This window comes from Episyrphus balteatus, chromosome 3 (genome assembly GCF_945859705.1).
Source record: "Episyrphus balteatus chromosome 3, idEpiBalt1.1, whole genome shotgun sequence".
Classification (NCBI taxonomy): domain Eukaryota; kingdom Metazoa; phylum Arthropoda; class Insecta; order Diptera; family Syrphidae; genus Episyrphus; species Episyrphus balteatus.
In genome coordinates, this window is record NC_079136.1 from 20,157,608 (window position 1) to 20,183,024 (window position 25,417).

Consider the following 25,417-nt stretch of genomic DNA (forward strand, 5'->3'; position numbering starts at 1 on the left):
TTTAAAAAAAGATGTTTGGAATTCTTTTGAAAAGTATTTTGTTTTAATGTTTCAATTTTTTTTAGAGCCGATTTTTCAATCTTCTAATAAACAGTAAGTTAACTGTTCGATGAATAAATTTATTAGGCTCATAAACAATCGGATAACAACATTACATTTTTCAATCAAGAATAATTTATCCTACAGAATAACAAAAAAAAATTGTCAAATTCAGAAATATTCAAAACTAAACGTCATTTTTATTTATAATTGTTTTTGTTTTCTTGTGTTCCTCTGTATTTTTGTCAAAATTATTTCAAAGCAGCTTTGATAATTGACACAGTATTTTTATTGAAATTATTCCTTAGAATAATTTTTTTTCGGCTCTGAAAGAAGCAGATAGTTTTATTCATAGGAATAAGCTATATCTGCCTGTTGAAAAAATGATTTTTTCTCTATCAGGGGAATAAGTACTAACTGACTGTTTAACTGACTATTGAAAAATTGGCCCTTAATAGAATATTTTTTTTTTTTCTGAAAAATGATTGAAAACTTTTATTTATAAAAACATATTTTTTATTTAATTTTCAATTTTTTTTTTTAAGTTCTTTGTTGTACCTACGATAGAAATTGAATCGCATATTTCGTTTAAAGTTTGTTACTCAGTGTTAAAATGTTGTTTTTCTTAGGTATTTTAAAATCAAATTTAATATTATTTTTTATTAAATTTTAAAAAAATTGTAATAACATTAAGGTAGTTTGATATTGAGTAACCGGTTGTTGTTCTTACTATGAAATAACCGGATACTGGTAACATATGTAGTTACCAATTTATCGTGCTTTACCATGAGTAATTCAGAAAATATAATATTTTGAACATTAGGTTTGGAATACTTAGAAAACTGGAGCTAACACCGAAAAAAAAACTTCAATAATATGAAAAGAAATCAGTTATAAAACTTCTTTAATCAGTATTATTAAAAGCAGTAAGTACAAATTTGATTTTGTAAACCTTTCAAACTTTTCCGTTCATTTTCACAATTTCTTTAGTTCTGAAATTCTGATACCAAAAAATCAAACGCAAATCGAGTTCTCACTAAAAGATTTGAACCAATACACACCACGGTTGTGATTGCTCAGCTCCCATTGAAACCTGAATAATAAATATAAACAACAAACTTGACCGCACATCACGGCCGTATTAGGGCAAGTCGGCTGCCTGTCTCGTTATAATCCACAACTAAAATAAAAAAAAAAAAAATACAACAAAACAAGTGTCTCTAACCCCCACCCACATTTCAATATCCATCATCAAAAGTGAAAGCATCCCCCCAAAACACACATATTGTCAACCATATTAAAAAAAATGCCGGTGGCAATTTATTATAATATTGTTGATAATCGAAGAAGTTGCAATACGCGCCTCTAAGATCAAAATAAAAGTTGTTCACGATCATGGCCGTGTTGCTGGTCGCGCAAGATTATTATATTATTGAAGAAGTGCGTGGTATACAGTGCAGCTAAATATGTCTCTCTCTGGGTCTCTGTCTATATCGTCAAACAAAAAAGCGATCAAACTTCGTTACTCCTCGTGCTCCAAACACGATGTGGTGCTGAATTATAATAAAGTAAAAAAAAAAGAAAAAAAAAATCGTAAGACCCCACAAACGGTAGAACGCCACCACTTCAACAATTTCTATGCGATTAAACGGGTCGATTCCCGACAGCAGCCGTTCATTCGGACAGAGTAGGTATATTCTCTTGAAGCGCAATCCCGCTTCAGTAGTAGCCCCCAAGCAGTCGCCTGGTAAAGACTGATCTCAAATAATAAACTGCTTACAATCTTTTTTAAAGGCTTTTTTTTATTTATTTAAAAAAAGAAGAAAAAATGTCCTAGTGTACCTTTTTTTAATTTCAAAAATTGTATTTTTTGTTATATTTTTAAAAAATGTTTTAAGTTTTTTTTGTTTTTTTTTAAATTTTTGTTTTCGTTTTTTTGAGTGTTGAAAAGTTCTAAAAATATTTCTTCATTTTTTTATTAATCGTTGAAAAACTTGAATAAATTTGAAAAAGAAAGACGAAGAAAAAAAACAGTGAAAGCAATATGGCTAGTTCAGCAGAGAAACCATTTATCGTAGTGAAGGAGGATGATCTGAAAGAGATCGTCTCCGATGAACTGGATCGAATTGGTACCGGTGGCAAATGGGTTTGGTAAGCAAAGCCAGCAAAGTATTTAAATATAATTATCATTATCATTACTAAAAAAATATCGATATTTATTTTTATTGCCTCAACGGTCTTGAGTCCATAGATCGCTCATTTTCCAGTAACATCTTGCGCATTTTGTCTTCGGTGTGCACTCAGCTTTGAAATGGTTGGTTTGGTTAGGTTATCTCAACACACTTAAGTTAATTGGTGACCTCCGAGAGGATTGTTATCTTTCGCTAAATGATGAAGCTGAATGTCTTGAGATGATGGGACATCAGCAGAATCATTACCGTTGTTAGTGCGCGATGATAATCCGTAATTTAATTTTTATTTTTTTTGTATGGATTAAGTTGAAGGCGTAGTAGGTTATAAGCGCGACTTTTAATATTTTTTGTTGTTGTTTTTTCTTGTCGTTGCTGGTTTCACTCTTAGAACATGTTTCGATTCATCGACACTTGGGACAGTCATAATAAAGACGCATGCCTTGAACTCGGACAACGATCACTTTGAAGTATAGTAAACGTCCGAGTCCGAGTTTGAGTATATATGTAGGTATTTTAATGTATTGTTTATGTTGATTGTGCTAACCTGCACATTTTGATTTTTGTTTTTTTTTTTTTATATATTTTTGAATATTCAATTCACGGTTACGGGTAATTAGTTGTTTTTTTTTTGTATTTTATTTTTTTGTGTTCATTTTAAATTACAATCTTTATAGATGTCGTACATAGGTTTTGTGTTGAAAAAATAATTATAGGTGCAAGTATTGATTGCCTTCGAAAGAGTGTGTATATAATTTGATAGATTGACTAAAAAATAGACTAAATGATAGACTTAAAAATAATATGAAATTATGTTTGATATTTTTTTACATTGTGGTAGATCAGAAGATTGCAAATCTACTATTAGGTATAGGTATTAGGTACTGAATTTTGGAGTTTCACGTGTACTAAGCTTAATGATAGACATTAGATAATGTGCACGGAATTAAAACCTACCAATGTTTTCAATTGCGATCGAGGTTTAAAATTCCATTTCCACTGATATTTTGATTTCAAATGTTTTATTTTATGCTCTTACAGCTTTCCTAAAAATTGTTTTTCGTAAAATAAACTGTTTCCGAGTTATTTGATGAGATGCACCTTTAACATTTTTTTTCAGAAAATAAGTCATTGAGAGCTTAAATCAACAAAGCTAAATAAAATGCAGGTATTTTTAGACATTTTTTGCATTTTTGACAATGTTGCGTTATGTTCCAGATAGCTTTACATAGAAATCGCGTGTTAAGATTTTTGAAGTAAGTAATGGAGTGCACAAACAAATTAACAATTCCACTCCTGGATAGTTACTTGAAGAAATTATTAAAGAAATTATAAAATGTAGCGTAAACAATGTTTTCAAGACCTAAAAAAAATATTTAAAAACTTAAACTAAACATTTTGCAATTAAACAAGTACCTATTGGATTATTGATTTTGAAAAGAAAAGGTATAATTTGTTTTAAAAAAGGATTTCAGTATCTCCTTTTTTGCCATGAAAGGTATTTTTTAAAAAAGTACAACGACACAATTTTGGCATTAAAGGGTCGATTTTTAACAGTAATGAAAACAACACCCTTAAATCCAAAATATCTCAACTTATTAGGGCGCGATTTTCTAAATGATTTTTGGGAATAACCTTCTTCCGCCACAATTTTTTATGCATATACAAAAAACTTTGCACTCAAGATATTTTTGTGGTCACTTTTTGTTCTTAGTAATCGAACTTATGCCCAATAAAACATTAATACCAAATTGTTTAAACCGTTGTTAAAGGTACCTATCATAGAACCATTTTTTGCCATTTCTGAATTAGGTAGGTCCTCGATTTCAAAAAAATATTAATGTCAAAGCGTTTTAGTGGCTTGAAAATATAATAATGTACGCCAGAACGCGTTTTTAATGATTCGCTATGATATTTTTTGTATATCTGTCAGTAAGACAGTTTATCGCATCAAAATAATCAACTCATAGGTCTTACTAAAAATATTATGACTAAAAATGCTTAAAAGCTTAAAAAAAAAATATTTGCTGCTAAAACTTATCTATTATTGGATTTTTAAGACCAAACAAAATTTTCCAACATTTTTCAAAAAAAAGTTGGTAGGTAATTATGCCATTTTGAAGAAATAATTAATTTGCACATAAAAAGGAAATTTCAAAATTTTTTACTGCTCCGTTTTCAAAAAATTAATTTTTCAAAAAAAAAATTTGAAATATTTTTTAAAAATCCAAAAATTTTCTAAAATTTTAATTTTTACCTAAACGCTTTTGTGTAAAAATTTTCGTTCAAATCGGGTTAATTTTGTACGAGATATTCAGGAACCAAAAAAAACAGTTCTATGGCAGGTACCGTACAGTACCGTAATACTACACACACAAATTTTAATCAAAATCTTTAGAGCCGTTTAAAAAAAAAAGATCTTTTCTATTTCCGTTATTTGGCAGGTACCGTTAGTTTTGGTCATAAAAAAATCCGGAAAACCCGGAAATTAGAAAATAACCTAAACAAAATCTAAGGAAATGACGTTTTACATGAAAATTTCACGTTGAATCTGGAAGAGGGAGTCAAATAAAAATTAAAAAAATTATAGAAAATTTTTCTCAGTATTTCCAACCGGATGGCAGCTATCCAACTGCATGTCTCAAATAAGGACCACCAAGTATTTTTGCAGAAGAAAAAAAACGTTCCGAAATGTTTAGTATAATTCATTTAAGAATAACTTTAATTTCCTAAAAAATCAATTTCATTACATTATTATTTAAATATAATAGGTCTTTTTATCTTACGTTTTAGTTTTTTTCTCTCTTTAATATTTTTTATAGTTTTTACTAACTTTTTTTTTTTTTTAATCTTAATTTGTTGAAGTTCGCCATCCAAATGGCAGATTTTTGCCGCGTGTTTGAAAGCCAAGCTACAAGTCATTTTAAGAATGAGATGGCTATATTTTGCAGAAATATTGCTCCTCTTCTTGGAATGACTTGTAGTTTGGGCGGTGATACCAAGTTCGCTTAACACTCCCCCCCGGTAACTGGGTCAGGATCCAGCTTACCAATTGCTTTGAACTTGTGAACATCAAGAACTGCAAGTTTTACGACTGGGCGAGTATAAATGCCGGTTTGAGTCTGCACGATTGCGCTCCGTATCGTCCCGTCTTTGCCAGGCATTACCTGGAGAACTTTACCTTTAGGCCAAGATTTTCTTGGATTGTTTTGGTCAACGATTACTACGATATCGCCTATTTGCAAAGATTTCTGCGGTGAAAACCATTTAGTTCGCCGGGTTAAGTCAGGCAAATATTCGCGCACCCACCTTCGCCAAAAGGTTTGTGCATATTTTTCAGCAGCTAACCAATTCTTTTTAATAGCTGCTCCGTCATCTACACAAGGTTGATACAAATTTTCTTGATTTGCATAACCAACCAACAAATGATTAGGGGTCAATGCCTCACAACTCTCACTATCTATGGGTACGTAGCTTAAGGGTCTTGAATTCACAATACTTTCAATTTCTGTCATCATACTCATCAGTAATTCGTCAGAGGGGTTTCGGGTTAGACATATTTCTACGAGTGTTTGTTTAACTGATCTTACCATACGTTCCCAACATCCACCCATATGGGGGGCTGCTGGAGGAATGAAGTTCCATTTCAAGTCAAGTTCGAATTCTTTAGCTAGTACGTGTTCGTTCAAATCATGTATGGCTTGCTGTAGCTCTTTACTTGCGCCTCGAAAATTTGTACCATTGTCTGAGTACACTTCTTTAGGCATACCTCGTCTGGAAATGAATCTCTTGAAGCCCAAAATGCAAGAATCACTAGAAAGACTGTAAACTATCTCGATGTGGATTGCACGTAGGGTCAAACATGTTAATAGCATACCCCATCTTTTTTCAAGACGCCTACCGACTTTGACGTAGAGCGGCCCGAAGTAATCCACTCCGGTGTAAGAGAAGGGTCTTTGAAATGGTTGAAGACGAGCATAAGGTAGGCTGGCCATGCGAGGAGGCAACGGTTTGGTTCTGTTGTTTTTGCAGTGTTGACATTGTTGCTGGACTTTCTTCAAAATGCGTCTCAAGTTTGGGATGTAATAATCTCGCCGAAGTTCGTTAACGACTGTCTCGTTGAAGAGGTGATGAAATCTGAGGTGGCATTCATGAATTACTAAATGAGTGATTTTGTGGTCTTTGGGTAAAATGATTGGTCGTTTGGTTTCAAATGGAACATTGCTTATTTCATCGATTCGTCCGGAGATTCGAATTATTTGATTTTCGTCAAGATAGGGTGAAAGCTTATATAGAGAACTGGCTTTGTTGATGCTGGCCTCACTCCCAGAAACTACCCCAGTAACAAGAGCTTCATATTCGAAGGGAAAGCCTTCCCTTTGACATATTCGAAAGAGATAATTTTTTGCAGCTTCTTTTTCATCCAGTTGGGATTCGTTTATTTCATATAGAACGTTTGGTTTTCGCCATTTTTTAACGAAGAGTCTGACGAATCGATAGACATAGATCATTGTTTTGAGGAGACTTTTCCATCTTGAGAACCGGTAGACATCTATAACGAGCGAAGAAGTTGTAGTTTGATGCATTAAGCACTTTTTAATTTCTTCTGGTTTTTGACATTTTTTTACAAAGAGCTTGATGAAGTGGTAGACGTACATTATTGGTTTGAGGAATCTTGTCCATCCTGAACATTGATTGGAATCCAAAACAAGTGGGCTTGTAGTAGTGCAATGCATGAAACATTCTTTAATTTCTTCCGCACCTTCATTATCCGGAGATAAAACTGGATGTTCTATTTCAAGAGGAAGAGGGTTCTGGTATAAAAATTTTGGTCCTTTATACCATCTGCTCGAAGAACTGAATTCGCAGTTAGTCTTAATTTTTGATGCATCGTCAGCAACGTTATTCTTTGTGGAAACCCAGTTCCACTCGTTAGCGTTCGAGGTTTCAAGGATTTCTCCAATACGAATGGCCACAAAACTTTTAAATTTTTTTTTGGTTGACTTTATCCAGCTGATTACGACTTGAGAGTCAGTCCAAAATGTGACACTGTCGAATTTAATTGTGTGACTGCTTTGTATAAATTTTGAAAGTCTGACTCCCATTAGAGCCGCTTCTAACTCAAGCCGAGGAATTGAAAGCGTTTTTATTGGTGCTACTTTCGTTTTCGCGCTGATAAGAGAACATTCGATCTCATCTTCAGTAGAGACTCTCATATATGCTACTGCGGCCATGGCTTCTTCTCCCGCATCAACGAAGATATGCAACTCGACCCGACTGCCTTCTCCAAATTGTAGATTCGTGAGATATTTTCTATCTATAGAGATATTTTTTATGTTGGGAATTAGTTTCAACCACGATTTCCATTTTTGAAATTGTCTTTCTTTTATCGGTTCATCCCAATCAACTGCAGAACGCCAAATTTCTTGTAGAATGATTTTTAAATGAATTGTAAAATTTGCTATTAGACCAAGAGGATCGAAGATGCACATCAAGGCTCTTAGCACCTCACGTTTCGTTGGAACCTGTTCACCATTCATTATATCACTACGCAGCTTACTTGATTTGAAAGTATAGGCGAACACATCTGCACCAGGCGACCACCACATCCCGAGAAGTTTTTCGAAATCATTTTGAGCGTTTTCAGAGAATGTTTTAAATGATTTTGTAACATTAGATTGAAGAGCGTTTAGAACGTTTGCAGAATTCGATATGAAATTTCTAATTTCGAAGCCAGCCTGTTTATGAATATATATCACATCTTTTGCCAGGGCGATGGCTTCTTCCTCTGTGTCGACACTATCTAGCAAATCATCCACATAGTGGTTTTCGATTATTGCCTTAGCTGCCCTCGGTAATTGGCTCTCGTATTTCTTAGCGTTTTTGTTTTTTATAAACTGGGCGCAGAATGGTGAACAGGTTGACCCAAATGTCATAACTTGCATTTGATACACCTCGACATTTCCATTGTTTTTGTTCCGCCACAAGAACCTCTGAGAATCTTTATCTTCTTCCAGGATTTTTACTTGGTGGAACATTTCACGTATGTCTGCTGAGATAGCAACTTTCCTTTCTCGAAACCGAAATAGAATTGATGGAAGTGATGGTACATTATCTGGCCCGGTCATCAAACAAGCATTTAGAGAGACTCCCCCAACTTTTGCCGCAGCATCCCAGACTATTCTCAATTTGTCAGGCTTGTTTGGATTTATGACAGGAAATATGGGTAGGTACCATACACGCGACATAGGTTTGTTAACTTCGTCCTCGCTTAATTTTTTCGCGTAGCCCTTCTGAAGATACTGTTGAATTTGCATTTCCACTTGTTCAATTAATTCGGGTTGATTGGAAAGACGCTTTTCAAGACATCGTAATCTTCTTTCGGCCATAACTTTAGTGTCTGGCAAACGTAAATGTTCATATTTCCAAAGTAGTGGCACTGCATAAGAGTCACCCATGAAAACAGTTTTTTCTTCCAACAGTCGTATGGCTCTATTATCTTCATCAGACAGATTTGATTTTGTAACCTTTGTTCCCAAATTCTCTAATAAGAAATATTTTTTCACTGCTTCATGCATTTGTGAATCGATTTGGTTTTGACAGTCGCAAAGATGAATATTAATGTTGGCAATGAGGACTTCTTCCGATGTATCTTCATTCGAAGCAACGCCATAAAGAGTCCATCCTAATCTGGTCTTAATAGCCGCTGGCTGAGACTCTTCACCTTCTCTTGTTTTTAAGGGCATGCCCAAACGCCAGTGTTGCAGTCCAAGCAGAATCTGTGGCTTCGCGTTGGAGTACGATTTTATCGGTAATCCATTTAAATACGAAAAGCGTTGTGTCAGACTGTTGAAATCGAGTGACTGTCTTGGGAGATCCAATGATCTAACCGTATGTGCATTGGTAAGTAAGTATTTTTTATTGCTATCACCAGCCGATATTTCAAAAGTGATTTTCATTGAAGTTTCTTCTCGCCGATGTGTATTTGCGGTCCACCTTAAACAGAGTGGTTCTTTTGTACCGCTAGCTTCTAAAGAGAAAGCAAGTTCTTCATCAATAAGTGTCACTGAAGACCCATCGTCAATAAAGGCGAAAGTTTCTATAGATTTCTCGTTGAAATGCAACCTAACGGGAACGATTTTAAACAAGGTAAGCATCGTACCTGGACGCAGTGTCGTTCCACTATAATGGGCGTTTTCAACTGAACTGATCGCTCGTGGTTGGTTTGTTCTTGAATCACCGCTGTTAGGTTCAACCTTTAGCTGAATTTCATCGTTGTGCAAGAGTGCATTATGTCGGAAGGTGCATCCTGAAACACCACATAGTTGGGATGACAAACAACGACGAGAGCCATGGCGTCGTAAACAAGTGCGACAAACGTAGAATCGCTTTACCAACTTCCATTTTTCTGAAAGTGGAAGTTTTGAGAAATTTGTACATATTGCAAGTGATTTGCAATTATTTTCGCACGAAATACATTTATTTTCTTCTTTGGACTGAGGTTTTTCATCTTGATGAACGTTAATAAAGGCTTTAGTTTTTTTATTAATTTTATTTTCGAATGATTGGGGAACAGTATATGTTACTTCCGAGGCAGCCGTAGCATAGCTGGAAAGCCAGTTGTTAAAAACTGATAAGTCAACACAAGAAACGCTTTGTTTGTATAAACCCCAATTTAATTTAATTTGTGCTGGCAGCTTTTCTACCAGCTCTTGTAATAAACAGGGATTATTTAAATGAGCTGCAAGGTCAGTGACCTCCATCATGCGACACATGTTGTCAATACCGAGGGAGAAATTTATTAACGTTTCTAACTTGTCGAACCTGGGTGCAGGCTCGCTTCTTATTTTGGTAATCAGAGATTGAATTATGATTTCGGGTCTACCGAATAACATTTGAAGTGTTTTTATTACACCTTCGACCTGATCTGGATGGAGGAGTCGGTACTGAACCGCCTCGAGTGCTTTTCCCTTCAGACACCGTTGTAGGCGAAGCATGTTCTCGTTCCTATTAAATCCGCATGCCTCAGACGTGTTCTTCCACCAACTTATAAAAAGCGGCCATTCTTCTGGTCGCCCCGTGAAATTTATATGCTCCTTAGACATAAATTGTCTTGACGCTATTTGAGATTTATTAAGATTTGGAGCTAGTCTCCTTTCCACCCCTAAGTCCTTTCTCTTATCATCTTCATTTTGACCCAAACTCGTTGCCACCCCTACTCCTGCTCTATTTTTATAAACTGAATTCATTTCTACCCCTAGATCCGTTCTTTTGTCTTTATTTGTTTTTTGTATCCACTCTTGAACGCGACTGAGATTGTCACTTGAAGTTGTCAACGAAACGTCATCATCCTCGGAGTCAAGTTCTTCAAGAATTGCGTATTTTTGTTCTAAATATTTTTTTTCAAGCTTACGCTCTTCTTCTAATTTGAGCAGTTTTATTTTTATTCTTTTTGACTTCGAAGTTGAGGTTGACGACTTGGTTGACAACACCGTACATTGCTTTGGTGGTGGAATATTCCCCGAAGTGGACTTTTCTTTCGGAGGAACTTCAGTGGAGTTCATATTTCTTTGAGTGGAATCATCTATAGCAACGATCGCATCGTTTGCAGCTAAAGTATTTATTTTAGAGGTTGAAGCACCCCCATTTTGGCGTTTCATTTCTTTGATGCATTCTCTACAATGCCAATCTATTTCCTCTACAGCCTGTGTAACCCCAACGCATGTAAAGTGGAACCAATCTTTACATGTACCACATTGAACCATAGGTGACTTGCTGTCTGGCTCAGTGCATCTTTTGCAATTAAAACCCTCACTATCTGAATTTTGAGCATTGTGAATTGCAGACCCCAACCCATTACTACGACTACGAGAATTATGAGACATATTGACTTACCTTATTTATGTTGGTTGTGATGTACACGATGAGATGAAGCACAATGTTTGTGATCAGATGATCGGATGTGGCGATGATAATGGAGAGCTGATGAAAATGATGTGGAATCGATGTTGATGATGCAGTCGATGACGCCGGAGGTGATGATTGATGGTTATGATGACGCTGGAGATAACGATGATGATGCTGAAGACGAAGATGATGAAGCTTAAGATGATTTTGATGCCAATGATGACGCTGGAGATGACAATAATGATGCTGAAGACGCTGGAGATGACGATGATGGTGCTGAAGACGCTGGAGATGACGATAATGATGCTGAAGACGGTGATGTCGATCACAATATGACGTCTTAAAGACGACAATTATGTGAAATTTGTAATTCAATAAATGAATGATGAATGAAATCTTGTTGAATTTGATTCTTGTGTGTTTGTGCACTACGAACAAGGGATGGGCAGTTTAATAAAGTGCCAATGCACCACCGTGCGTTTGTGCAACACGTGGATTTCGTATTAGACGAATTTTCTTGTTGGTTGTGCACGACAAACAGGAGATAAGGCAGTTTATAAAGTGCCAATGCACCACCGTGCGTTTGTGCAATACGTGGATTTCGTATTAGACGAATTTTCTTGTTGGTTGTGCACGACGAACTGGAGATGGGGCAGTTTATAAAGTGCCAATGGGCCGCCGTGCGTTTGTGCAACAAGTGGATTTTCGTATTAGACGAATTTTTGTGGTTATGCACGACGAACAATGAATGAGGCAATTTATAAAGGTGCCAATGTGCCGCCGCTTCTTTGGTGATTTTGCTCGTGTAAAACGAATTATTTTATTTCAACCTGAAGTTGATTTGCTTTCGTGTTAAAACGAAATTAAAGAATATTGGTTTAACCAAGTATTTTTGCAGAAGAAAAAAAACGTTCCGAAATGTTTAGTATAATTCATTTAAGAATAACTTTAATTTCCTAAAAAATCAATTTCATTACATTATTATTTAAATATAATAGGTCTTTTTATCTTACGTTTTAGTTTTTTTCTCTCTTTAATATTTTTTATAGTTTTTACTAACTTTTTTTTTTTTTTAATCTTAATTTGTTGAAGTTCGCCATCCAAATGGCAGATTTTTGCCGCGTGTTTGAAAGCCAAGCTACAAGTCATTTTAAGAATGAGATGGCTATATTTTGCAGAAATATTGCTCCTCTTCTTGGAATGACTTGTAGTTTGGGCGGTGATACCAAGTTCGCTTAACACTAATGTACATACATAATTTTTTCTAATAGTCCTTACCGAATACTGCAAGAAAATTCGCGTGAAGCATTGGAAACAGGACATCGTCTGTCAGACCAACTACATATTTATTTGTTAAAATACATTTTATTAAAAATGTGTTGGATCTATTTGCATACATGCTGTTAAGCAGCAAGTATATCCGACTTGTACATGTATCGTATTTATTATTAATATATTCTTTCCTAGCATGCGGGAGACGTTTGGGTGGTTTGTTGAAGGCTCATACCCATATCATTATCATAGTATTTAATATAGCCTGCAGCAATGACAGAATGCAGTGGAGGTACAAGATTACGCCCCAGTTTGGGTGTTATGATGCGTAGAGTGTGTTTTTGTATATATTTTTAGAAAGTTGGAATTTTCTTTATGTCTTATTTTCGATGTTGTTGTTTTTTTTTTAATTTTTATAGAAATTGTAGATCATTTTTCATGACTAGTGGGGGTTATAATAATTTGATAAAACTACTTTTACAACTTGTTTTTTGTTTATCTCAATTTTTGAAGATATCTAGCCAACATAATTGTTTATTATTTGTGTGAGATAAGATTATTAAAAAAAAACGCTTCATGATTTATTGTTGTCTGCTTGACATTTTGTTGCATGCATATGTCAACAAGTGCATTTACCGGCCGGTGAACGTGCCGACTGAATGAAAAAATTGGCGAAATACCAATTTTTGTCGAGTGTAAACAGAAACAGTTACACGCGTCACGCACGATCGATTGAATATGCAAACACGACCTATAGTGGGACCTGTATATTAAACAAAAAAGTTTGTGATATTTTTAAGTGATTCAGATTGTGTTAACAGGTAATCGAACTGATGTTTAGCTTTAGAATTTAGATTGAATGCAAAATGTCATCACACGCATTGTAAACATTGTGTGGGCAAGCAACATTGGGAAAAATAGTGAAAACAATTGACTTTAATTGACAAGAGTGTGCTTTTTTCTATAATTCTTAATAATGATACATAATGATTTATTTTCTAACGCCTGATATAATCACACAATAGTTTTGTATTCTTCTTCACAAAAATAGTGTTTTTCAAAGTTAAAAATTCTATATCTCAAAAACTGTGCACTTTAGAGCTATTCCAATGCTAGATTCAAATTTAGAAGCGATAAAAATTGATAATTATTTCCTGAAAATTGTTGATTTTAATGATAAAAAGATAAAAGAATTGTATGTAAATAGTTCAGTGTACGGAAAGATCTTTAAAAATCGTTTTTTTGTTGTTTTTTTTTTTTCATTTTTTCTCAAAATGTTTTGAAATAAAAGTGTAGTTTTTCTACATAGTCTCAAATAAAATGTTTTTATATAAAAAACGCCATTTTTCGGTAATTTTTTTTGATTGAAAATAGGCTATTTTTTCAAATTAAATTCGTCAAAAATCAAAAAATTAATATTTTCCTCAAAAAACATTAAAAATAGGTAAAAAGATATAACAAAATAATTTTTGAAATCCAACCATTTTTGTAAAAGTTAGAAATAAAAACCAAACATTTGTTTTTTTTTTTTTGTATTTTTCTAAATATTTTCGAGGCTATGTAAAGAAACGGTTTGAGTAAAAGTTGCAGACCTTTTTATTATCTTCAACTTTTGTATTCAACTTTTTTTCGATAGGAGGTCTACTTTTGACAGAAATCGTAAAAAATCTACGATTTTTGACACCCACTTTTTCGCCAACCCAACCCCTCTCCCCCAATTTGTTTCTGAGCTATTTGTTTTTCCCCTTTCATATACCATATATTCTAAATTTTCCCACCACCCTTATTATGCTAGTAATTTTTTCAATTTTTTCCCTCTGAAAACCGGATCGGCATTGGTCTATAGAGCTAGTGTTTTCCGTTAAATTGCTTTGAAAAAAAAAAAGGTTCCACATACGCCACAGTGACCCAAAAACATTTAAAAACAAACTCATATTGCATTTATCTAAAAACATATAGGTACGCAAAGAAGGTTCAACGTGTAAGCATTGATTTGGGATGGCATCAATCCTTTTATTTATCTATATTAAAAAATAAACCCATAACATGCATAACATCTTACCAACTTAAAAATGAGTCAATACTCGGTTGCTTATTTTAAAAGCAATAAATACAATATAAAATAAGATAGGGTCGTTGGCTTTTGTTTTATTTTATTTAATGTCATAAATTTGTTTTATCAGCTTATAAAAACGTGACTTGTTTGTTAACAGACAAACTTACAAAAATTTTTAAAAATTTTAAAGTAAATATAATAATAAAATCATTAAAATAAAAATTTTGCATGAAAAGCTTTGATTTTTTCCAAAGCAATTATCCCAACTCTTTTTATTGTTGGACTCTATGTAAAATTTTTCCTAAATAGACAACGAAGTCTCACAAAAACAATAATATTCTGCAGAGATATTCGTTCAATGGAATGTATTTTAACCAACTTCCAGCATTTTAAATCTATATTTTTATAATTTGCTACATAACCTCAAAAACTACAAGTTTATTACAAGTGTAAATATAAAATAATTAAGACAACAAACCTTGTAGTTAACGACATGGAAAATGTAAAAGAAAAACAAACCGTTTATATTGTCAATAATTTGAAATATAATTCAAGCAGACAATTCTCACAAAACCTACAAAAGTCTGAAAGTCTGAGTTATGTCCATTGTCCACTGATATAATTATACGAAAAATTAAAAAAAAAACCAAAAATTTAACACTCATGTTGATTGAGTTGAATAATAAATTAAAAAGAATGAATTAATTAACAAACAATTATGGTAGGATGGCATTAAACTATGTTTAACTTGGACTCGACTTGAATGTGTCTTTCTTGGGTTTTTGCATATTTCTATAAAAGAGAATCCGTGGTATCAATTACAATTCTAGCAATTTCAGATTTTGCGTTGGATGAGAGTTAATTAATGCAATTTTTTTTTATTTTGCTTTACAGTTCTTACCATATAGGGTAGATTGTAGTTTGTTCTTACATTTTCTAAGGTTTGTAGACGTACTTAATTAAAAAAAAAAAGAATAACATTTTCAATAACATTTTGGGGAAGATAGATGTATCGATTTTGTTTAAAATTTTTTAATAGATGCTTTTCAGACAAATTCACTGGTGTGATATTTCAATAGTTTCGGGTGTGACACATTTGTATTTAATATCAATATAATTCAACTTCAGTATAATATACAAAACATTTTGTTTAAAACTTTGTAATAGATTCTTTTCAAACAAACACACTGAGGCAGTATTTCCATTGTTTCGGGTGTGACACTTTTGCATTCAATATTATTATAATTCAACTTCAGTAATATACAAAACACATTCGAAAAAAATATATTTGAAGTTAGTAAAAAATATTATTGATTTACATAGTTCAATAAAAAATTAACCCCCCGTTGTCACACCTATTTTTTAAATCATCATTGTCACAAGTGGGTCAAATTGACCAAACACAAAATTTTAACATTCACCATTTTCGTATTTGATGGCCAATCGTCTTGAAAGAAATTAAATAAATAATTTGTTTTGTAAATTCGAATGCTCAATAAAAAACATGAGTGACTTAAAGTTTGTTACGGGTGTGCGTTACGTAGTTGTTCTTATTTTTTGCCCTCAATCTTTTGTATATGAAGTAAACATATCTGAAAAAATCAAACTGTTTAAAAAGCACTATCCTATGACTTACAATGAGTTCAAGCTGCACAAGACTAGTCTCTCTAAAATAATCATAGGGTACAACACATTCCATACATTATGAACTATGCAGCTAACATTGTTAGTTTTTTCATTTAAATTTTGTTTTTTTAGTTTTCTTATAACGAATATTGATGTAGTGGGAGTTTTAATTATAGAAATGAACTTTTATAGTAATTGCAGAATAAATTTTGTTAAAAAATTGAAAATTCTCATCATGCGTTACTCAATTATTTACCATAATAATCATCTTTCAACCTCTATAGTTTTACTATGATGTGACGTGATTAGATATTTCCGTTTTTATTTTATTTTATTTTGCCTTGTTTTAGTTTTTTTGTTTTTATTATAAAAATCAAAACAAAAACAAAAATTTCAAAAAAAAACCAAAACAAAATTATACGATTTTAAATTATTGAACTGGAACGAGAGCTTCAAGACTCATTAATTCTTTTTATTAAAAAGGTCAGTGGCGCTCTGTGGGTACGAAAATAGTCATAATCATAGTCATCATTTTGTCTACTATTTTCCATGAGATAATTTTTTTTTTTGTATAGGTAATTTGTATTTTTGTATATTCTGTTCACGTGATATTGTCTGGTTAAGGAATGTCGATGGTCAACATGTTCATTTTGTTTTGAGGCTACACATTATAGTAGGGTACCTACCAGATGCAACATGTTGCTATTGTTCCTACGTCGATCGTGTCGGCGGCGGCGGCGCCAACAACGCCAACGTTTGATCCACTCCACTGTATTTTAAATGGATCCGCAAGTTGTTTTGTTATTATTGACGATTGAGATATAGGAAATTATGTTAAGTTAGTTGAAGCTGTTGATTTATTGATTAAGGTTCGGTTGGTATTGTTTGTTTTTGTTTTGTTTTTATTTTTTTTATTATTATTTACCACCTGTCCAAGGAAACAATAAAAAAATAGTGGTTTTGCTATAATTGAAAGAGGAATGAAAAGGCATTTGTTTATCTTTTTTTTTGAGACACGTTTTAAATTTACTTGATATACTTAGATTTGTGAGCTTGAAAAAAGGCGGATGGATATTTTTCAATGTGATTGATCTAGATTGATTTTGACCGAATATAAACAAAACAAAAGAATGTTAAATTTTCTAATTTATAAATGCTAGTAGCGTGCATAGCGTACTTTTTGCGTTCTAGATTCTACATACATTTGCTGCGCAATAGCGGGCTTCTTTAACTTTTAAATTTACTTGTTGCAAATTTTGGAAGCCTAATATTTTAGGTTTAATAAATTTAGAATACTGGTGGGTTTTTAATTTATTTTGAAGCTAGTATAAATTTTTGTTGTCATCTGTAGTAAAATCTGTAATAAGGTACCTCCTATAGAACCGTTTTTTTTTTTAAACCTGATTTGCTCCCAAACTATTTGCTTAATTTCAGCCAAATTTTTTAAGCAAAAGTACTTATATATTTTTATAGAAATCAAAAATAAGATATAAAAAAAAATAATTTTTCGATTTTTAAAAAAAGTTTGAAATTTTTTTTTTTTTGAAAAATCGAATTTTCGACAAAAATGGACTTTGAATTTTTTTTAAATTTTAGTTTTGGGTGTTGATAATAATTGTTAAAAAATGGTAAACCAGTTTTATTTTAAAACTTCTTTTTCAAATATAAATTTAAAAAAAAAATAATTAAAAAAAAAACGGCTCTAACAATTTTGATTGCTTTTTTCTATAAATGTAGGTATCTTTATAACAAAAATGAAGCTGCATACTTATTTTGTAGCTCAATTTGATTTAACATGTTGTTTTAAGCTTTTATTAGCTTCACTTGTAAACAACTAACTAACTAACTAACAATGTAATAAAATCTTGGAACTAAATTTTGACCCACTTATCGCATCGAACCGAAACTTTGTACATATTATGTAGTTCCGATGACAACACAATATTTTGGTGGTCCGGACCCTGGGGAGTGGCATTGGGGGTCTAAACATATGATAAGACTAAAAAGTAACTTGAGAAAATTTCGACTCCAGTGATGACTATGAATAAGGATTCGCTTGAGCGAATGCTCGAAATTTTCTCAAGTGAACGTCTGAGAAGGCTTATTTACCTGAGGAAATGCTTAAGGGGGGAAATCCCTCCAAACGACACCTTTTTCACTATTTTTTTTATGAAAAACTGAAAGCACTTATTGAAATTTGGAAAAAGACAAGATATTACTGACATTATCAAGAATTGAAAAAAAAATTTTTGAAATGAAAAAATAACAAAATGGCGGCTCTGGAGCCTTTCAAAGTTGACGCGTCTAGTTTGCGCCGTGCAATGTACAGGTCCAGGAAATCATCTTAAATCCAAAAGGAAATTTTTTTCCGTTTGATGATATTAGTACGCATTGCATGAACCTACATTTATTTTTTTTAAATGAAAAATAAAAATTAGAAATCAAAAAAACGAAAAAAACATGTTTTTTTTTACAAAGAAGTAGTTAAAAAAAATATTTACTGTACAAATTTTATTCAACTTTTAGGTTCATGTTGTGGCCAATGATTTAAGGAGTAATTTGCTTCAAATTTCAAGTCGATAGCTTCATTAGTTTTTGAGTTACATTGCACGGCGCAAACTAGAGGCGTCAACTTTGAAAGGCTCCAGAGCCGCCATTTTGTTATTTTTTCATTTCAAAAATTTTTTTTTCAATTCTTGATAATGTCAGTAATATCTTGTCTTTTTCCAAATTTCAATAAGTGCTTTCAGTTTTTCATAAAAAAATAGTGAAAAAGGTGTCGTCTGGAGGGATTTCCCCCCTAAAGTTTTTTTTTTTCAGTCAGTTCACTAAAACGCAAGTGTCGTTGCGAGCGTTTGTTTTTTACCGACTTCCAAAAAGGAGGAGGTATTCAATTCGACTGTATTTTTTTGTTTATGTTTGTTACCTCATAACTTTGGACTGAGTGAACCAATTTTGATAATTTTTGTAATGGAAAGCTGGTGGCTGCAATGTGGTCCCATTTTAATTTCGTTCAGTTTTAGCCATGGGAACTATTACAAAAACCATAAAACCCGGTTTTGACCCATTTGGTTTTGTTTTTAGATAAAAATGATTATTGTATTTAAGAATAAAAATTTGTTCTACTCGTAATTTTATAATAAAATAAATGAATCGCGAATACTTGTTTGAGTTGTACAAGTGGGACGACGAATTCGACGAGTATGTTGTTTTTTTGATGACAGTTAATTCAAATCAAAAATTTCCTCAAGACAAGATTTTTCTTTATTCAAGTGACAGACCTTTTTTCAATTCCCTTGAGCGATTGCTTGATATATTTCTCAACCTACTGCACCGAAGAAAAAACAAATATCAATTTAACATTTTTTAAATATCAGCAAAAAATGCTCTATAAAATGTGTTTTATGATATTAAAAATGTTAAAACAACATTTTTATTATCAGGATGATATTTAAATGTCACATTTTGGAAATTTTTTTTGATATTTTATTATCATTTTTTCATACCAATTTCTCATTCCAAATTATTGAAAAATATTAAATAAAAAATTCTTAATGTGTATTAATTGAAAGGCGCTTTGTGTTTTTTCGAAGTAAAATGTATGATTTACTGAGAAAATTTGATCGGAAATAAGATTTTACTTCACATAGTTTGGAGAAATTAACAAAAACAATTATATCACCTATAATAGAAAAAAATAATATCACCATTATTTTGTAAAGAATATTCCCTTTCAGTAATGTTTTGAAAAAAGAAAGAAAATTCTTAAAATAATAAAAATAATAAAAATGAAAAGGAAAGAAATAGGTTTCATTATAATAAACTAAAACGTAAAATCTAGCGAACATTGATATTTTAAATGTCAAAGTGAAATTTTCGTATCCCATCTGAAAATAAAAAATGTCAAAATGATATGATAAAATATCAAAGTTGATATTTTAATAATTGTTGGACGACTTTTGTCACTGAAAAATGTTAATTTGATAGCTGTAATTATCAATTTTTTTTTTCGGTGTAGAGTTGAGAAAAATCTTAACTCGAGTAACGATTATATAAATTCCGCTCTTAAAAATTTTGTATTTCTTATGTTTCTAGTTATTCATGTTCTTGTAAGTATCTAAGTTAAAACTTAGTTACCTGATTGAACTTTACATCTTTTTTCTTTATTTTGTTTATGTTAACAAATTTCTTCCCCACATAATCGCCTTTAAGGCCCTGCTTTTATCTTTAAAAAACCATTGTTTTGCATGTTTTTACAAGTCAACTTCAATCTTTGTTCAATCAAAACTTCTCTTTTTACATACATTTTTACTTCAATAAATAAATTGTAGTACGATACCCTACGAAAAAGCACAGCCTAACCCGACTAACAATTTTGCTCCTATAAAGCTTTACAGGGGCTATAGTTGCTTGTGTAAAACTTTATAGAAGCAAAATTGTTTGTAGGGAAGTGGGAATAAAAACCCTCAACCATTCTCTTGGGGCTTGTAATTAAGTTGTTAGAATTGAATTTACCAAACGCCTAAGAAGATATGCAATTTTTCATTATAGTAAAATTCTTGGAAGGTTTGTCAAGAGGCAGTAGGTACTCTTGAATTAAAAGTTTTTTTTTAGCTGTTTTAGGCTGAGATTCTAATCCAGACCTCAGCATATTAAAAAAGTACTTTGAGGGGATTCCACGAATGAAAATGAAGTAAGCATTTTTTTCTCTGTCCAATAGTTGAGAATCCTACAATAGATTTTATTTCAATATAAATTTAAATTCACATTGTTATTATTTATGTAATAGATTTTAATTTTATATATTTTTCAGGACACTTTTCTTCCTATGCATTACACCAAATATACTCAATGGCTTTCACGTATCATCTTACGTGTTAATTGGCCATATTCCCGAAAAAATGTGGTGCGATATAAGTGAGCTAAAAGACACCAATTGGACACCTGAACAAATCAAATCAATCACAGAAGCTGATTTGCAAACAAATGGCTGCACTATACGAAATTGGGATTACACCCAATTGGCCAAAATGTCTTACAATATGGCTTATAACTACACAAATAGGGTTATAAAACCTAATGAAATATCATGTACGGTCAAGGGACGGTATGAGTTTTCAGAACCAGAAACGACATTTGTTCGCGATGTAAGATTTATAAATAATTTTTTCAACTATTCTGTAAAACATTTGAAATTTTATAATGATTTTTAGTGGCAACTGGTTTGTGATAAATCAGTTCAGCGTACATCAGCTCAAGTAGCAATTTCAATAGGAAAGTTTTTAGGTTCATTTACACTTGGAATCTTTGCTGATGCGTATGGACGTAAAGCGAGTTTTATATTCGGATCTGTCCTATTTGTGATATCAAGTACTCTGATTTCATTTACACCATGGTACTCACTATTCTTGGCTGGACGTTTTGGTTTGGGAGTTGCATCTTCAGGACTTTTCTATCCAGCTTTCTCTCTGCGTAAGTTAAAAAATACGATCAATATTTAATAAATCGGTGTGAATTTTGTCTTTCAGTTTCAGAAAATATAAGTGTCAATCATAGATCTTGGATGAGCATTGCTTTTTCAGCATCCTATCCCATTGGCATGGTTATTCTGGCAGTTACGGGTTATTTAGTTCAACCGTGGAGAGATCTTCAAATGACTCTAACCATTCCAAGCTTTTTATTAATTCTTAATTGCTAGTAAGTTTGAAAAAAAAATACTTCGATTTTTATAAAAACTAAATTTTATTTATTTTTTTAGCTTAATGTTTGAATCTCCACGTTGGTTAATGACACAAAATCGATCTGCCGAAGCATATAGAATAGTTTTCAAAAAAGATTGTGACTATCTAATTGAAAATGGTCCTGAAATTGTTAAAAACAAAAGAACGGTGTGTTTATAAAATTTTTAACTATATTGAACGATTTTTATAACAATTTCGTATTAATTTTTTTCTTAGGATGATCCAGCACCAAGATCTCTCTGGCAAAAGATGAAAGAAGGTCCACTTAAGCAATTTATTGCTTTATATGGAAATTCGAATACAAGACGTCTAGCATTTACTTGCTATTTTATGTTTTGCGTTACATCACTGTCATATTATGTTACTGGTAAGGAAAAATTTTGTTAACAAGAATAGCCCAGTCAAATTTGATTAGAAATAGGGTGTGCCTTCGACTAATTCACACCAAAGCTGAAAATGATTTGAATTTACTTTGGACATCTCAAAGAAGATTCGTACAAGTTTGCGACGGATTCTGAGATCCGTATAACTTTTGAGGGCCAAAAACCGTTACATTTTAGCACTTTTCTCAGTTTTTGGGTCATTACTCCTAAAAAAATAACTCGTTGTCTTTTATAAGTTTTTGGGTCATAACTCCTGAAAAATAACTCGCACAGAAAATTATTCTATACCAAAGGTAAAGAATATTAAATTCTTCATCTGCGTTGGGTTGCCGAGTACTTGCCCGTGTTTTTGTCAGATTGGTGTATAGTTTACCTACTTTTTGTACCTACTCTTTGTTCAAAAAAGATTTTTGGATGTTTTTTTTTTTTAAATTTGAATGGGGTTGCCATATTTGAAGGCCTACATTACTTATATTAGGTCCGTTCCGCACTCAGTAGGTCCGTTCCACACTCAGTTGGCAACTGCCGAATTTAGTAATTTTTGGTTTTTTTTGGTCAGAGTCTGTTCCCAACTTCAAAAATTGTGTAGAAGAGAGCGCTCACGAGAGAGTAAAAAATTTTCCCACCCTGACAAATTTAGCCCAGAGAATTTCTTCCGGCAGAAATATGAGTTCTGTCAAATGAAAAGTTGACGTATGTCAAACAAATAAATAAAGATGAAAACAAATCAAATGGTAGTGATTTTTAAATTGAATCGCGTTTACGTGTTCTTTGCAAAAAAAAAAGGGTTAATGTTTACCAAATTAAGCATAAAATATGAAATTGTTCTATATAATGGTGTTCAACTTTTCCAGACTTTTTGGCAGTCTTTCGTAGTTTTATTTTCTACTGAGAAAATTCTCTCCCAACTCTGATTAATTTGACAAACTTCCTAATTTAGTGCACAAAAAGTCTGGAACAGACCTATTATTTTATTGATTTTTTTTCATTCATTTTGTTTGACATTTCAAAAATTATCACATGCCATTTTATTTTTTTTTTTTTTTTTTAAATAGGGTTGCCACATAGAAGTTCCAATTTTAAAAGTGATAACCCTATTTTTTTCTCTATCAACTTATCTTTCATTTGATACTACATAATTTGAACCCCTAATCTTGTGAGCTTAGTAACTCGACAGCCATTTCTCCGATTATTGCCTATTCTTACCGGGGTCTACATTTATGTCTATAACTTTTTTCCCACAGGGAATTGAAGTTTGTCGCCACACGAATAATTATTCTACGCAAAAATACGTTTTCAATGACATATAACTCATCGTTATTGGTCTCAGGGCCAGCCTTCCATACATAAATTACCATTGTTCTTTCTTTAGTAGAAACAAAAAGTTGTGCATACACCACAGTAACCGTTTAAATTTTTTTTATATATCCTACTTTTGTCAAATATTCTTCTTCTTGCTTCATTTCTTGATATCTTTCTCACACACTGCTGATCCGTCTGTGAAGTTATCTCAACATTATGCTTATTATATTTTGATAATTATGTTTGAGTTAAAATTTGATGTCAAAAAGCCTTTTGTCAAAGTAGGTTCAAAATCCCCTCAAAAAGTACCTTCTCATATGAAAAATAAATATAATCTCTTGATTTTTCATTCGAATGCCAAATAAAACCACAAAGCCATCAATAAGGGAATTTAAGGGTCTTTGGAACTTTTATGGAAGTTGAAATTCTGGGTCGATTTTGATCATAAAAAAAATCATGAATTATTTATTTTCCAATTCTAGATTCTTTCATTTTTGGGCTATAGGAGTTGTAAAAAAACAATTCTGAAACTTCTACTCAAATAAATATTCATGAGTTTTCTCCTCTCGTACTGAGAGCTAGGCTTTAATTATGATGGGGAAACTTATTTTAAATGAAAAAATACGGATTCAGTATAATCTTTCGTATCCTTTCCAAAACTAAAAAGTATAAGGAGTATAAAAATTCTCTCAAAAACGAAAGTTCGAAGTAAAGCAGTAAATTTTAAATCGAATATTAATGCTGTTTTTTTTTAAAAGTAACTTTTTGAAGCTATCAAACTGATTAAAGATTGGTTTATTTAGTTTTCGAAGTTTGAGTTTTTTAAAAACCTTTTATTTGTTTTAATATATTGACACAGTACCTTAAAATAGTGATTAAAAGAATATTATAAACATCTTTCCCACAGCTTTGAACGCGCACAATTTATCGGTGAATCGATTTCTTTACGTGGGTATCACTGGCATGGTAGACATTCCATGCTTCGCTATTCCAATGATTTTATTAAAAATCACAGGTCGACGAAATACCACAATGTTACTCTACTTTGGAGCAGGATCAGCTCTTTTGGCAGTTCTTGCTGTTCCAGCAGGTAAGCCAATGATTTTAAATACGAATTATTATGAAATGAACTTTATGAATTTATTTTTTAGGAAACGCAAATTTAGTAGTATTATTTGCAATGATGGGACGCTTTGGCATCACTGCAGTGTATTCAATAGTTACACTATACACAGCTGAACTATTTCCAACTGCTATTCGTAACTCAGCGCTGGGTACCTGTTCAACAATGGCTCATGTTGGATCTATTTCAGCTCCATATGTAGTTGATATTTTGGTGAGTTTTTTTTATTAAATTCTTAATAATTAATTTAATTTATTCAATTTTATTTATATAAAAATAGGGTCTCCTTGGCTGGTACATTCCAACAACAATTTGCGGTTGTTCCGTATTACTTGCAAGTCTTTTGACATTCACGTTACCTGAAACGAGTAGTGGTAATCTCGATCACATAGAAGATGATAGCGAAAAAGAATCGATTAAGGATTCGGAGGAAAACTAATTATATTATTTTAATTAGTAATTATTATATGCATGTTGTTCATATTTAAGATTAAAACTTAAATTAAGTTATAAAAATATCGATATATATTATGTTAATACAGGTTTTTTTTGTATACAAAGTTATGATTTTTGTTTTTTTGTTTGTGTTATTATATTATCAATGTATGTTTGATATGGAATTGTTACAGTATAAATGCTTGGAATACCAGGTTGTCCACAAGTAATTCCATGTGACACTATTCCAAAAATGTAGTCTTTTCCATGGACGGAACAAATGAGGGGTCCACCTGAATCACCCTGCAAAAGGAAAAATAATAAATGAAATTAGAATTATGCAA

The 25,417-nt window shown here is 32.2% G+C and overlaps 1 protein-coding gene across 2 annotated transcripts; it reads left to right on the forward strand.

Moving 5' to 3' along the window:
• Nucleotides 1-1,748: 1,748 nt before the first annotated feature.
• On the forward strand, nucleotides 1,749-25,417 carry LOC129917090 (solute carrier family 22 member 16). Of its 2 annotated transcripts, none has more exons than XM_055997421.1 (9): nucleotides 1,749-2,190; nucleotides 20,903-21,236; nucleotides 21,303-21,561; nucleotides 21,618-21,786; nucleotides 21,848-21,977; nucleotides 22,047-22,197; nucleotides 24,423-24,605; nucleotides 24,667-24,851; nucleotides 24,919-25,417. In XM_055997421.1, exons 1-9 carry the CDS (start codon nucleotides 2,084-2,086, stop codon nucleotides 25,075-25,077), a joined length of 1,677 nt encoding a protein of 558 aa, XP_055853396.1. In that variant the 5' UTR covers nucleotides 1,749-2,083; the 3' UTR covers nucleotides 25,078-25,417. The 2 variants fall into 2 exon arrangements, with proteins under 2 accessions (XP_055853396.1, XP_055853397.1); XM_055997422.1 differs by lacking the exon at nucleotides 1,749-2,190 and adding an exon at nucleotides 2,713-2,735.

Coding starts and splice junctions, on each gene's coding strand:
- LOC129917090 (XM_055997421.1), top strand. CDS start 2,084: ATGGCTAGTTCAGCAGAGAAACCATTTATCGTAGTGAAGGAGGATGAT. Junction 21,562..21,617: donor CTATCCAGCTTTCTCTCTGC/GTAAGTTAAAAA, acceptor TTTGTCTTTCAG/TTTCAGAAAATATAAGTGTC. Junction 21,787..21,847: donor TTATTAATTCTTAATTGCTA/GTAAGTTTGAAA, acceptor TTATTTTTTTAG/CTTAATGTTTGAATCTCCAC.